This window comes from Archocentrus centrarchus, chromosome 16 (genome assembly GCF_007364275.1).
Source record: "Archocentrus centrarchus isolate MPI-CPG fArcCen1 chromosome 16, fArcCen1, whole genome shotgun sequence".
Classification (NCBI taxonomy): Eukaryota; Metazoa; Chordata; class Actinopteri; order Cichliformes; family Cichlidae; genus Archocentrus; species Archocentrus centrarchus.
The window spans coordinates 10,861,215-10,877,531 of NC_044361.1; the positions used below are offsets into that span (position 1 = coordinate 10,861,215).

General features: G+C 42.2%; 1 protein-coding gene across 1 annotated transcript in view; it reads left to right on the forward strand.

Annotated features, from left to right (window-relative positions):
• Window positions 1-16,317, forward strand: part of LOC115793983 (furin-like protease kpc-1) — a 194,762-nt gene that overhangs the window by 172,040 nt on the left and 6,405 nt on the right. The window contains 1 exon segment of the mRNA XM_030749204.1: window positions 11,699-11,822. Within this exon segment, the coding sequence (XP_030605064.1) occupies window positions 11,699-11,822 (124 nt within the window).

The window sequence follows — 16,317 nt, forward strand, 5'->3', positions numbered from 1 at the left end:
AGTACCCCATCTTAATACTTCCTTGCAGAGCCACTAGCATTGTTGTTGGTTCTTAGTAAGCATATTCTTTTTTTTGTTGTTGTTGTTATATAGCATGTCTTTGGCTAGCTTTGATCTATTAAAAATAAGTAATTACACTAAAAACCTTTCATTGCACGTTGTTGCTTTGCCTGTCTCTCAGTGTCTGATATGACATTGAAACCAGTTTTAAAAAAAAGTGTAACTAAGATGGTAAAATCTTGCCAAAAAATGATCTTTTTAGCATAGCTTATATACTAACTGCCCTCCTGGAGGCCTTGTTTCACATACCTTCCCTCATGATATAGAAATGATTTGCTCCGCTTCACATTGTCCTCTTCCAGTAGCTGCGGTGTATAGAAGTTTAAAAATAGCCCAGCCCGGCATAGCTCAGCTCAGCTTGGTTCAGTTCATTTTGCAATAGCAATGTGAATCATCCTCTACTTTCATCTCCGAGCTTCAGCCAAGCATGGCAATCTTCATTTTCCTCCCCACACTCTTTCTTTTTTTTTCTTTTTTTTTTCTCATAGATGTGCTGATGTTTGATATGGAGGAAGGAGCTAAAATGGAAGGGAAATTAAGACTGGAAGGTTAAGTAACCTTGGCCGGGTTTGACAGGCACAATACTGCCGACGTCTGATTAGAATCCATACTCTCAGACAGTAGCGCGCTGAGGTCATTTACTGTATATATGTGTGGGTGGTAGCAGGGGAGGGGGGGGCCTCGCTGTGTAGATATGTGTGCCTGTGTTTGTGTGTGTGCAAATAGGCATCAGTCCTTGTAAACAGTTGGAAGTTTATAGAGAAAAAGCTGTGAAGATGAAAGACACCCACCCCCCCGTCCTCGTCACCTACCTCCTCCTGCAGGCTCGCACACATGCAAACACACTTTCTTTCTTTCTCCAGCTCTCTGTCTCTGTGTCTCTCCCACGTCCTCATACAGATTTACTGTCCCCTCTGTGACCAATTACCAGGGCCCAGTGTGTCGCAGAGATGGGGAAGAAGCACCGTGAAGCCGAGCCACATAACGGTGCCGCTGCTCATTACCGGAGGGCCGAGACAAGTCGCCGCGACGCTCGCAACACGAATTAACGCTCGCATCTGACGTGCCGCATGCCTTAGCACGCCACTAATCAGCACATACACACACCCACACACTGATTGGTTTCGTGCTGGATGTCAGCTCTGCCGTAGATTGGAGAGCAACATGTATACGCTATCGCAAATACAGGGCACTGAAAAGAACATGCTGTGTTAACACGGGGGGCAGAGAAAGAAAAAGGACACACGTGGCTAAAGTTGAACAACAATGTTCAGTAATGGCTTTTGAACTATGTGCATTAAAATCTCTCTTTTCCAAATGTGCATAGATATTGATTGCTAAATATCATATTACAGTATAATTTACTAAGACTAATTGTTATTTTTAATGGTTTTTGACATTTGCCGTGCTGCTACAAAAAAGTCTCTGACAAGCAGCTATGCCAATTAAATCTGACACTGATACATGAAGAGAAGCAGAGGACATACAGGGCTAACAGAAAAGAGAGGTTGCACCGAGAGTGAAGGGTAAACTATAAAATGGAGCCCTGGGAAGAGACTTTACCTGGACTATCTTTTGAATCAGTGTTTAAAAACTCAAGGGCGGCAGAGAATGGGGGCTTGAGGGACACGAGGGTCTGTGGAGAAGTCCGTATTGATTCGTCATGATGACAGTTGTCAAAGAGCACTGTGGGTCTGCTAAAAGTGGGACTGAAGAGAAAAGGGAGCGAGTGTTATGGCTCGAGGCTCAGCTGACCTTCCAGCGTTATGAAGGAGACGGGACCGCAGGGCTGGAAATTCTCTCTCTCTCTGTCTTCTCACAACTGCTCTCCCCTGTGCTCGCTCTACCGCCATCTGTGGCGCCTGAGCTCACCTCAGTGCTTGTACTGTTAATCAGTATTGAAGGCAGTATAGCCCAATATGGAAATCCAGCAAATAGCAGTTTGTAATATGTGAGCTGTCATTAAGGATGGTCCATAAGTGGGTAAAATGCCCAAAATTATTTAAAAAAAAAAATTGTTTCACCATCCTCCACGTTGTGCCTATCATCAGTAGTTTTGGTTTAACCAGGTTTGAAGGTTCTGCTGAGATTTCTCATCTCAGGTCTGTTGATTACCCACTTGGTAATCAACAGACCTCAATGTGGACTATCAAGTAGAACTGTATTTTTTTTTTTTTAATAATCTGTCACTCTAAATTGATATACACTGTATACTAAGGTGGCCCTAGAGGTCAAACTTAAGAAAACACCAGCAAATAGAAAAATGGTGCAAAAACCCACAAAACACAACGGAAGTTGAATAAAACACAAAGTGACAGAAACCAAAACATGCAAAGGATCGCACTGAGACACTCTTAAAAGAAGCGGAGGATTGTTCAGTGTAATGTAATTTTTAAACCCACAATTCATATCATACTGTAGTTACATGTTTGCTATCAGCTGTTTACTGTTTGTCACTTCCGCTGCTGTTACGTCACGTTATTGTCTCCCCGGAAACATTTCTGTGCTTTTTTTGTGAGTTTTCTTTTGTTTGTGAGCTTTTGTAGCATTTTTTTCTATTTCAGCTGTCTTTTATTCAACTTCCGTTGTGTTTTGTGTGCTTTTGCAGTGTTTTTCTATTTGCTGGTGCTTTCTTAAGTTGTAGTGTTTTTGACCTCTCAGGGCCACTGTAGTAAACTCAAGGATCTAAATTAAGTTACCGTTTTGTTGAGTTTAAATATTCTTTTAAGCTTGAAGTTTCCTAGCAGCAGCTTTAAAACGACCGAGACTTATATGAGCTGAAAACAGAATGTCTTTTTGAATAAACACGTTAGACAAGGATAAATCATTTCAAGAGAGTTTGTTTACAGCCAAGGAGCTTAAGGCTCAGGCCAGTCTCTTATTGCAACAGGATGTGGAACATCATGTCTTGCTGTTACAAGAGTGTGTGTGTGTGAAGTGAATGAATGGGTGGCTGTTTTGGGGATTTTATATAACCAAAATTATAGGCCAGATATTAAATTATGACAAGTTGCAGTTGATGTAATTCACTTTTAGTTTGCACCCAATCTAATTTATCTAAACTTTATCTGGGTTCTAAATGAACTCCCTTATGATCAGGGTTTATACACTATTTCGCCAAAAGTATTCATTCACCTGCCTTCACACACATATGAGCTTGAGTGACATCCCATTCTTAATCCAGAGGGTTTAATATGATGTTGGCCCACATTTTGCAGTTATAACAGCTTCAACTCTTCTGGGAAGGCTTTAGGAGTGTTTAGGGGAATTTTTGACCATTCTTCCAGAAGCTCATTTGTGAGGTCAGACACTGATGTTGGATGAGAAGGCCTGGCTCGCAGTCTCCACTCTAATTCTTCCCAAAGGTGTTCTGTCAGGTTGAGGTCAGGACTCTGTGCAGGCCAGTCAAGTTCTTTCACACCAAACTAACTCATCCATGTCTTTATGGACCTGCTTTGTGCTCTGGTGCTCAGTCATGTTGGAACAGGAAGGGGCCATCCCCAAACTGTTCCCACAAAGTTGGGAGCATGAAATTGTCCAAAATGTCTTGGTATGCTGAAGCATTAAGAGTTCCTTTCACTGGAACTAAGGGGCCGAGCCCAACTCCTGAAAAACAGCTCCACACCATAATCCCCCCTCCACCAAACTTTACACTTGGCACAATGCAGTCAGACAAGTACCGTTTTCCTGGCAACCACCAAATCCAGACTCATCCATCAGATTGCCAGACAGAGAAGCATGATTCATCACTCCAGAGAACACGTCTCCGCTGCTTTAGAGTCCAGTGCATCCGACACTTTGCATCCGACGCTTTGCATTGCACTTGGTGATGTAAGGCTTGGATGCAGCTGCTCAGTCATGGAAATCCATTCCATGAAGCTCTCTACACACTGTTCTTGAACTAATCTGAAGACCACATGAAGTTTGGAGGTCTGTAGCGATTGACTCTGCAGGAAGTTGGCAACTTCTGTGCACGATGCACCTCAGCATCCGCTGACCCGACTCTGTTATTATTCTTGGCCTACCACTTTGCTGAGTCACTGTCAGTCGCAATCGCTTCCACCTCATATTTAGTAATGAGGAAATTTCATGACTGGACTTGTTGCACAGGTGGCATCCTATCACAGTACCACACTGCAATCCACTGAGCTCGTGAGAGCGACTCATTCTTTCACAAATGTTTGTAGACGCAGTCTGCATGCCTAGGTGCTTGGTTGATACACCTGTGGCCATGGAAGTGACTGGAACACCTGAATTCAATGAGTGAATACTTTTGGCAATATAGTGTATCATCAATAGTCCCAGCCCTGGGAAGGCTAATGATATCTTAAAACCTGGAAATATAGCAAAACCTAACTACACTACTAGTTGTCACTAAAGCTACGAGAAAAATACGTATCTCCCTTTGTAATCTCACTGAACCAACCCTTTTAGTGTGTGTGCGCGTGGTACAGTAACAACTCTTCTAATTGGTAGCTATGACTGACAGCATTTTTTTCTTTCTTTCCGCTGCCTAACACAATGGGTTTTCAAAGAATATTATAGAAGGGTGTCATTACTGTGCTCCACTTTCACTGAGACCTTATACACACAAACAGAAAAACAGAAAAAAACACCAAAAATATAAACACACATACAATGCTCTTCCACCCCACCTGCCATGCCCACAGGGTGTGTGTGTGTGTGTGTGTGTGTGTGTGTGTGTGTGTTTATAGCAGGGTGGCAGCAGTCTTTGAGCAGCGACATCTCTGATTCCCAGAGGACTTTGAGACTCGAGCTGACTGTGACTAGTGCGGCTAGAGGAATATAATGGCACTATTTAGCCTGCAGCACTGTGGTCACACACACACACACACACACACACACACACACACACACACACACACACACACACACACACACACACACACACACACACACACAAACAACCACCCTTGCTGGCTGTGACAGACAGATCATATATTTACCATCTTCATCCCTGGTGCTCCTTCAGGAGTCTTTCCTCTCTTGTCTCCCCAACAGATTACACAAACCAAACACACACACACACAAACGCACACAGTGACTAACTGATAATAGAAAAACCTGGAGATAATGTATTAACTACGCACTTTTTCTGCCACTGTCTTCCACCTTGAGTTGATGTATATGGTACAGTTTGTGTTGTTCAGTCTCGCTGGGTAAATGATGAACTCTTCTAGGGGAAGATGATAACTTGACTAAATGATGTCTCAGACTGTGTTTGACACTGTGACAAAAAATGGCATTTGTGGAAAAGCCTGAATATTAAGACAAGGTTGTTTTATTCACTTCATCATTTGATTTGATATTTTCTGCAGTGCAGAGATACGTTCAATTTGGATTATAATATTTTGAAAATGTGTTCCATTACCTGGGTTTTATGTTTTCACTCTTACTGTACAGGTCCAGTGAATGTCATGCGCATGTGTTTTGACTTTAATAACGTATGACCAGCTAATTGCAAAGCTAATGTTATTGCTTTATTTCTTACATGAAGAAAAATATAACGGGGACATGTTTGTTTTTGTATCCACACTGAAAAATAAGAAAACTAGAAATGAGGAAAATGGACTCGGAATGCAAACCTGTCAGCTGCAGTCTCTTATTCAGAGGGGTGATTTTAGTTCCCATTTTTAAAATGCAGCTTTTTAAAAAGCTATTCTACAATATTATGTACTACCTGTACAGGGGAAAAGTACTACTGACCTCTGGTAAAACCAGTGTAAGAACATCTTCTGTCATTACAGTAACAGCAACATACTTATACACAGTATCAAGTTTGGCAGAAACACTGTCAAAGCCTGAAGTGGAAACACAATCACATGCAAACAAACACGTATTTTCACGCACACACACACACTCACTCACTTTGGCCCAAGGTGGATTTCTAGAGGTGCATATATTTGCATATATTTGCATGTTTAATGAGTTTTGGGAGATCAAGCGATCCAAGCGGCCCTTTGTGGGTATTTCTTTCTTTCTTCCCTTCTTTTTTGTGCATGTATGTGATTGTGGTAGGAAGGGGAGTGTGTGTGTGTGTGTGGGGGGGGGGGGGGGGGGGTCTCCATGTAAATATCACCCACTGTGTGTTGGCACCCGTCGCAGATGGTCGGGGGCGAGGGCACCCTGTGGGCACAGGATACCTATTTCTGTTTATCTGCGTGCTTTGTGTGAGACTGGGAGGCACAGAGAGTGTGACTCTAGTGTGTGTATGTGTGTGTGTGTGTGTGTGTGAGTACTTTGCACTCTACAGTAGGTGTTTGCATGTGTGTTTGTATGTGTGCATTATTCTGTGTTTTTGTGTGTCTCTTCATTTGAGAAACTGGCCGTGTGTGAGTGTTCGTACATGCGCGTGTTAGCAATTCACTCCATATTTGTTTGCCGTGTGTGTGTGCGTGCACGTGTCCACAGTTTTAAATGTCTGCGTTCATGCAACTCCGTGTGTGTCTGTTCAGCTGTTTGCATGTAAGCCTGCTGCAGTGTGTGCGTGCCTGCGCATGTGTGTCTCCCAGCATGCAGCGTGGCTATGATGGCCCTGTTTTGGATGATTGATGTGTTGGAGGGAGCAGTGAGGAGCCCAGGTTGGGCCAGAGCCTCAGTCTGACACACTGCTGCTTCCCTGCTGCTTTACATATGTAGACGCAGCAAGACTCCTCCTCCCCTCCCATCTGACACTGCTTCACTCTCCAACACTGCCAACAATCGCAGGTTTCTTTTTTGGGAGGTTTTATTTTGAAGCTTCTGTTTATTCGATGAGAGTAGACTGAGCCCTGTGCTGTTGTCTAGCAACTTCCTGTTGCACATTTTACACCTGTTAGTACAACTGCAGACTGAACTGTTGGGTGGGAAACCTTATTATTTAATATCCTCTTATTTCTGAATCCAAATTGACATTGAGCAGACGGTGCATTAGTTTTAGTTTTGAAATCACAGTTTATATTTCTGTTACATAAGACTATAGAAAGTTATATTTGATAAGGCTTTTAAGAGGAGACCTGTCGTACTCATTTCTAGCTTGGCCTTTTACATTCTTGGAGTCTACTAAGGTAGCTTTGCACGATTCAAAGTTCGGAATAATCTTTATTTATCTTATACTGGGCAATGGTGCTGCCCCACAGTTCATCCACTCTGTTATTTCAGCTTGTCTCCCTCCAAGTCAACTTTCCCCTGATTGGCTACCCCTCTTAAAGTGAGTGAACCTTCTATACTCAAGATGTCTGCTCCATATATATATATATATATATATATATATATATATATATATATATATATATATATATATATATATATATATATATATATATGTATATGTCCTCTATGACATCATACAGAGCCAAGAGCAGGAAAAAATGGTCTGAAATGGAGTGTCTAGACCAATCTGAGCTTTTATCTCACCAGAATTTCTTCTCCATAACCTGATCACAGTATTAGTTTAATTTAAGTATCCACTATTTTAATAGTAAATGCATGACAGAAAATGAGTGAAAGCATAATTGGTCGAGTTTAAAGAGGATCCAGATTCACAAAATGTAGAAGCACAGCCCAGGAAAGTGTTTTAGAACATCACAAATGGACCATTTCTTGGCAGAGTTAAAAAAGCTATTTATTTAGCTATTTATTAGCACAGATAGTAACAGTGACTAAACGAACGTCTGCCACCTGCAAAACAATCAGTACTTATTTGTAAAAAGGTGTCAACTTTTAAGAAAGACAGGATGGAAAATGTGTAGAAATGGTTGTAGCTGCTTGTGAGCTTCCTTTTTGATCCAGAAATTGAAAACAGTGACATCCTTCCTCAGAGGAGCTGTAGTTTTAAGAATTGTAGAGCTGTGGTAAAAGTATCTTCCAGGTGTACAACTGTATAAATGTGGAGTGGGGCGTCCTGGAAAAGGGTTCATTCTTCCTCTGGGAAGAAGCCCTGAAAACATCATAAAGTACAGTTTTCATCTTGTCTTTTCTTTGTATTTCTCTGTCTAACTGCCTTTCTCGGTGATGTTCTCTGTCTTCTCCTTTTGCTAAATGCATCACTTGTACTTAGTTTTTGTTCTTTTCATCTCAATTTGTCTATCATACTCCCACTCTCACTGTTTCTCACTGTTCCTGTCTTTTTTTTTTCCCCATTGTGTTTGCCTACCTGTGTATCACCATCTCTTTCTGAGCTCCTTCCTCATCATCCTCCATCACCGGGTCTCACTCACCTCACCCTGACACTCACTCGTTTCGATATCCTGCCATCTCTCGCCCATCACTAATCCCCCCCAACCTCTTTCTGTCTCTGTAGTTTCTCCCTCTCTGGCTTTGAAATCTTTCCACTTTCCCCTCTGTTCCCCTGCTTCTGCTAATCCTTTCATTTTCTTTGTCTCCCTTTTGTCTAAAAGTCAGTTTAATATCTTCCTTCCTCTATGCCCTGATTTTGTCTCCATTTGTAGTTCTCACACTTTTTATCCCAATGTAGTTAAATATCATTGTTATCACGCCTTTAGCATAATAGCTGGATTACAGTTTCATAATGTTTGCCCATCAATAGGCAGTTAGTGATGAAGATGAGGTGTGCTTATGGCTGCCACCAAATATCCCCACCAAACAATATAGCATATTTGGTGTGTTATATGAAATGATTGTAAAGTTATGGCACTCAAAAGCATAGTTTATGGATTCTTGTGATTCAGAAACATAACTTTATGTATAAAATTAACTTCAGCTCAATTAGAAGCAATCTGGAATTCAAAATATTTGACTCATGAGGTTTCTCGGTGACAGCAGGGTTGCAGCTCTTCGGAGAGCCGTGTCAACCTAGTAGAAAGTCATGCTGGGAGGCGAGGAGGCATGCAAGGCTTATCGATCCACCTGTGGCATCCAGCTGTTTGTTTACCAACAACAAATCAATGCTGCACTCAGCTGGGGGCTGCCATGCCTGGCCTCTGATCTGCTCAAAGCACTCTCACACACACAAACACTGCATAGAGTACACACACAAACACACACACAATCACCGGCAGAGAGGCAGACTGGGCAGTTGATCTGGCAGATTTATGGTACAAAAGCGTCTTTGAACAATGCTTAACTAAAAGGGGATTTTGTGGGTATTCGTGATAGGTAAGTTAGATTGATATGTTAGTTTTAATTATCTGTGGGCTGAGCTACAGAAGAGATAACATCTTTTTTTTTTTTTACCAGATCGTTTATACAAATACTGTCCTGATTAAGAAATAAAATATTGATTTGACTTAAATGAATCACAGAGTCAAGAAAGCTTTCACTGCACTCTGTGCAGTCCTGTGAAAAACTAAGTACACCCCATGATTCAGGAGCAGCATGGTGGCGTGGTGGTTAGCACTACTGCCTCACAGCTACAATAACATCTAGAAGGTCCAGGTTTGATTCCACCTTGGCCCAGGCCTCTCTCTGTGTGGAGTTTGCATGTTGTCTGCGTGGGTTTCCTCCAGGTACTCTGGTTTCCAGTTGTAGATTTGCTGGTGTACTTTGGAGCATTGTGTTGTTGCATGGCCCAATTTTGGCCAAGTTTTAGCTGTCAGACAGATGGCCTCACATTTAACTCCAGAATACTTTGGTACACAGAGGAGTTCATGGTCAACTCAGTAACTGACTGCAAAGTGTCCAGGTCCCATTGCTGGTTTGAGCTGTTTGTGCTGATGTACTGTGTTTGGTATTCACCAAATGTGGTGCTGTGTATAATGGCCAAACATCTCCACTTTGATCCGTCTGTCTAAAGGGCAAGTCTTGTGGTTTGTTCAGCTATAGTATTTTTAAAGAGAAGAGGCTTTCTTCTGGAAACCCTTCCAAACAGGCCCTACTTGTTCTTGTCTTGAATGTTTTTCCACTTGCGAATCATTCTCACCTTACAATATTGGAATTCAAATTGCTAATAAATGGCCTTATAACACTTGTCATATTGATGGGCCACAACAGTTGCATCTCTAAGATTGTTGCTGATGTCTTTCCTCTTTGGCATTGCATTAACACACACCTGAATGCTGCAGACCAGCAAACTGCCCAAATTTCTGCTTTTATAGAGGTGCTCACACCTGCTGATGATCAGTTAATCAAGTGTATTCACTTAGCAGCACCTGGCTGCTACTTACTCTCTCAATTCCTATGGAAGGGTGTACTCAGTTTTTCTCATGACACTCTGAAGCCTTTGTGAACCCAGAAATGCAGCTACAGAGTGATTCCTCTCGTACCTTTGTAGATTACAGACCTCAACTTGCAGTGAACACATAACAAACTTGATTTTATTATGGCAATGATTGTAAGAAGCAACAAATGATGTTTGTAATTTAAACAGTTGAGCTAAAGCCTGTTAATATCTGAATGTGATAATCCATCTGCTGCCATGTAATAAAGATGTGATAAACACACCTTGAATCTCTGCTGCAACATGATTGGCTGCTGTGATATCCAAAGCCTTTTCAATGTAAATTAAAGGTCACAAGTCTTTTGTGTTGTTGTGCACAAGCTTTTTAGTGTGAAGCCATCAGATTCAGGCTTCATGATTCATGTTCTGCGTAAAACATTAATGCACAGAACATGTTTATTTTTGCAGTGTTGCAAAGCACTGGGCACAGTCCAACTTTCTGTATGAAGACTTTATGATTTTATAATCTGCACATTTGTTCAACTTTAGAAGAAGAGGGTTCATCACTGAGAGGACCCTGGTTCAAATCCTCGGGCTGGCATCACTGTGGGTCCCCGAGCAAGCCCACCCCCCCAGGTTGCTCCCCGGGCGTGCCTTGGCTGCCCCCTGCTCCATGCTGTGCTGTGTGTACTACATACTCCATGTGTGTGATGGGTTAAATGCAGAGAATGAATCTCACTGCATGTATATGTATGTGACAAATAAAGCTCTTTCTTCTTCTTCTTCTTCTTAACAAAGTTTGAAGAGTTAGTTCAGAGTGTTTGTTTGCTTTAATATATGTAAAACTAGCTGAAAGAGACTCTAGAGAGTTCTCTCTCTCTGTAACAGTGCATGCTGGGAAGTCTGCTACTATGTTTATCCTGTTTCTTAACCTCCTGAGACCAGGGCTTTTGTTGGGATGCATGGAATGCAACACGTCTGTGTTGCGCAGAATGAAGTACAAGTTTCAGAAAAGCCAAAAGTTACGTTCCCATATAATCAGACAGTCTCAGGAGGTAAAAAAAAACTCAGATGATTAAGGTTAAGTTTATTCAACTCATCATCTTCAGTGAAACTTATGAGGTGAGATGAAAAAATTAAAATGTTAGCATCTGGAATGAATTCAGTTGATGTAAACAAAAGTCAGATAGTTACATAAAGTCAGAAAGGATTAGTTGATTCACTAAATTGCTGTGTGATAATTTACTGTGAAAAATCAAAGCTGTCTTGCACTTCCAGTAGATTTTCTTACACATTGTGTTTGCATCTGCCATAGGAGTGTTTGCGCTCCTATTTTTTTAATATAGTGAAAATGTGGATCTAATCTTTATGTCCATAAGGACAGCTCAGTGTAAAGTAATAATTATCTGCATTATTCACATACTTTGTTTTTAATATTGTAGCATTAGGATATCTTCACATTAAACATTGATTGACTGATTTTTGGTGAAATGGTATCTTTGCTACTGTGATTATTTCCAGGTGACTGACCACAAAGGCACAGTGAGGAGCTGCATGAGGCCGAGTGAAGAGGAGGCAGCCGGAGCTTTGCGCAGCGTTACACTCATCCTCTATGGCACCTACCACCCACACAAGACCACGCATGGTATGTGAGAGCGTCAAGCAGTACATTCTGAGGTGGGCATGGAGGCCGAGTTACTGTCGAGGTGTGACATGTGTGCTAAACGTACTGCAGTACATACTGCAGACAGGAATTTAATCGATGCACTGAGTTAATATAGAAACAGGTCAAGGAAAAATAAACAAGCTCATTGAACAGTGGAAATCTGAAAATAGACATTTAAAATGTGCTATCCTTATTTTTCCGAGTTTTCTACAACCCTCCACTCCCACCACCACCACCTGCCATCCCTGCTCGTATGGCTGAGGCACTGCAGTCAGAGGAAGTCAGTCGACTGACCACAGGGACTATGATGTGTAATTACAGTGCGACCCCCTGGCTGCCCCTTCTCAATCCCACCCATTCCTACACAGTGTGTCAGCTCCCCTGTTGCACACAACATACACACACACACACACACACACGCCTTGTTAGCCACACCGGCATAAAGCCACAGCACCTTCCTCTGTGTCCCTGTCAGGGGTTTTAGGGTTGTTAGAATCACCGAGGCATGCTGGGAGAGAGACGTTTAGCCAGCTTTCCTGTTGATCTCTGTCAACAGGGGTTCACACTGGTCATGAAGGTCCTGGAATATTGTGGACTTTTCACAGATAGTCTGGCAAAGTCAGGAACTTAAACCAAAGTTAGGAAGGATTTATTTTAAGTTTAAAAAATTTTTTTGGGGGGGGGGGGGGGGGGGGGGGGGGGGTGCATTACATCCTTATTTCAGTCCAAATTTAAGAAGACTTTTAACAGGAAGGAGGTATGTTTTAGGGCATAAAAGTACTCCAGCTCAGTTATGGAAAAGTAATGGAATTTCACCTGAGGGCTACAGTGGGTTCTCCCCTTTCTGTTTCACTCTCTCTCTCTCTGTGTGTGTGTGTGTGTGTGTGTGTGTGTGTGTGTGTGTGTGTGTGTGTGTGTGTGTGTGTGTGTGTGTGTGTGTGTGTGTCTTGCTCTGTTGCTCGCTCGTCTCTTTCTGTCAAGATGCTGATCTCTCTGTTGAGAAATCAATGGCTCCCCCATCTCCTCCCCTCCCTCTCTCTTCATCCATCCATGTATCCCTCCCCATGCTCCTGGATCTAACCCAAGTTCAAGCTGTTAGTCAATCTGCTGTCCACACACACACACACACACACACACACACTTCATTCACAGGTTCTTTACAGTGTTGCTATTCCTCAGTCTTATCCCCAGTGACATCATTCAGTAGTAGGCCAGTTTGCCACACCGTGCCCTGATCACCCTCAGTCATGACTTTGTATGACTGTAATTTCCAGACTAACTCACATTATACTGTGTGCACAATAGACTTGAGTGCTATTTCAGCAGTCTCATATTTTTACTAAATATCTTAGAGAAATTCTTTTCATGTCTTTCTGCTAAATTTGATAGAACTAAAACTTTTTTTTTTTTGCATTTTTTGGCCACAGCGGCTTTTATAGGCAGTGGAGAGAGACAAGAAATGGGGGAAAGATACAGGGGAAGACACGCAGGCAAATTGGCGATGGGCCGGGACTCAAACCCACGCTGCCCGCACCGCAATGCGGCATATGTATGTGGTTGCCGGCTTCACCACTAAGCCACCCAGGTGCCCCGGAACTAAAACTTTCTTTGTAGAACTTTAACAGACAATATAATGTGTGAATTAGCAAGTTTTAGCTTTGATTGTGCTTAATATATGTACTTTTTTAAGTAAGTAATGAAGTAGTTAATTACTCCCTGTAGAAAGTAATGTGTTACACCAACCCCACAATACTGATATACTACCACAGTGCTTTATGTCACTTTAAAAATGAAGCTTTGGTGGCTGGCATCAGCGTCGTTTGGTCTTTAGCTACTATGTTTGTGTTGGCATCACAGACTGTGTATAAAAGACTTTGCAGGTAACGAATGCCTTTATGTCAAAACTGTTCCTTAATCTTTTGAAGAAGCATCTGAACATACACAGTGGCCTCGTGGTTTACCCCGGCAGACGTACAAACTGCTCTCCTAAGTTTGCTCAATTTAGAATTTTTAGTTGATTGCACTGTGTATTCACAAATATGACATTTTACATTTGATCAGATAGTTCTTCTAACATTAGTATACATTTCTTAAGTTGGGCTTTTTGCAGTCAGATGATTTAGGTTGCATGCTGATGAGTCGAAGCCTGGCTCACTGCTGGGATTCTCGCCCATCCCAAACATGTTGGATGGTGCTGATGTACAGGCCAAAAGCTGGGGAAGGCCGTTTAACTGCAGTACTTGATTTCTAGATTTTTGATATCAAAAAGAATATGCAAGATATATCCAGGTCTATTTACATCCCTTTAATAGATTAAGATGAGCAGATTTTGCTCACAATTGGTTTCTGTTACTGGTGCTTATTTACAGCATGTGCCCTTAAATATACTCAGCTACATTTGCTAGACAGAAACTCTGGTATTTATGATGGTGGCAATACTGTAATGGACATGTTTGGAAGTCTGATTGTTCTTCATCACATATTTAGTAAACAAGCATTTCACTTAAATTGCTCTCTGCCATCGTCCTCCAGGTCTGTTTGATGCTGGTAAGCCTTCACATGCCTCCAGATGAGCTTCACATTAATGATGTGTAGAATGATGCCACAGATCCCACCTGGTTGGTCTTTGTGATGTGGCTGTGTCTGTGCTGATGTTTGTGAGCGTCGAACCGCCTCTGTACATGTGCCCGTGCCTGTGTGTATTTGTTTGGTAGCCGTGCAGCAAGTGAAGGTAAATTGCTGTGATTATGTGGCAGTAATTGAACAGGGATGGTGTGTTTAATTGAGTTGTTGTTTCTTGATGTTTCTCTGTAGAAGCAGGAACCAGCACGCTGACAGGTGCCTCGTCTCGCCTCGCTGGGATGAGGGTTTTTTTTTTCTTCTATACCATAGGCTTTGTTGTGTCTTTTTTTAAAATGTGCGTGTGTCTGTGTGTGTGTGTGTGTGTGTGCACAATGTTTGAATGTTCCAGCAGGTAGAAGACATCGTGGGGTTTGTGAGATGGTTCTCTGAGCTTCTACAAGTTATATACATAATGTTTATACAGATTTATAGCTTTGAATGTATGCCTCTGTATATGTGAGTCTGTGTATGCCTGTCTTCTTTCATGTGTAGGTGTCTGTGTAAGGCGGTGTGCGTGCATCTGTGTTTGTTTGCATGTGCTGAATCTATGTGTGCATGTGTGTTATGAGTCTGTGTGTGCATGCAGCTCTATCTGATCTGCCTCCTGGGCTCTATGGCCCAAATCAAATGGTAGGAAACATCAATTTCACCATTCCGTTTCCTCCTCCTCCCCCTTCCTCTCCTCCTCTCCTCCTTGTATAACCCCCCCCCCCCCCCCCCCCCCCCCCCCCCCGCCAGCTTCTCCTTCTCTCCTCCCCTCTTCGGTGTCTTTCTCTCTGCGGAAGTGTGATTACGTTGCTCCTCTGAGCACCAGTGATCTGAGAGTTCAGCGTGTGTGTGTGTGTGTGTGTGTGCACGTGCGTGCATGCGTGCATGTGCATGCTTGGTGACTGCTTGGTGATCTGAGCAGCTCGGCGCTGGGTATTGTGCGGCGCAATTCACGGACGATGTCTCCAGATGAATGCCTCCATTCACAATTACAGCCTCTCCATTAGCTGCAGCCCTCACTGCCTTGTTGTTGTCTTTTCTTCTTCTCTGCAAAAAAAAAAAGAGGGGGAGAAAGAAAAAGCAATTAAAGCAGGACAAAAACAAGCTAGAAGAACACAAGTGATGTACCTGGAAAAAAAACAGCAAGGGAAGGGGGAGTTGGGAGTGTTTGAGAGGTAGGAGGGGGTGATTCTTCAGTCAGGATTCACACTACACACTATCTCTGTTTTATTCTCAAGAAAAGCCTCCTGGATTTATTTGAACATTCATGCATGAACTCAGTCCCCTCAACTACAAATGCTCAGTGTCAGATATATATTTTTCATTTTGGTGTTGTGCTGTAAGTGAGCCTGTCCTACAGTTCCATCCTTAAAGGGATCTTTTTTTTTTTTTTTTTTTTTTAAACACAGAAAGCTGAGGAGCATCCTCTAAATTGAGGACAGGCTTGTGCTTTTTTCTGGTGTGTGTGTGTGTGTGTGTGTGTGTGTGTGTGTGCAATTACAATATTATACACTATAGTATGAGGGAATAGCTGCTTGGTGTTTTTTTTTTTTTTAATTCTGCTAAAGGATTCTTATACATTCTTTGGTATTACTAGTGATCAGAAAATGATGCAAATATTAGATCACAGTAGTCACTCATTCTAACTAAAGAGGTTATGTCAGTCAGATAAATAGAAAGGCTAGATTACATGTTGCATCTTTCACGAGCAGTTTGAGTCTGACACTCCTGTATGACTTTCTCTTGGTGGGGTGACATGATTGGCCTGAGTACAGTAAAAGCAGTGAGTCTGTGCTGTAGTAACTGAGAAACAAATCTTGTTCTCCTTGTTATTTATTGCTATTTGAGGCATATATATATATAT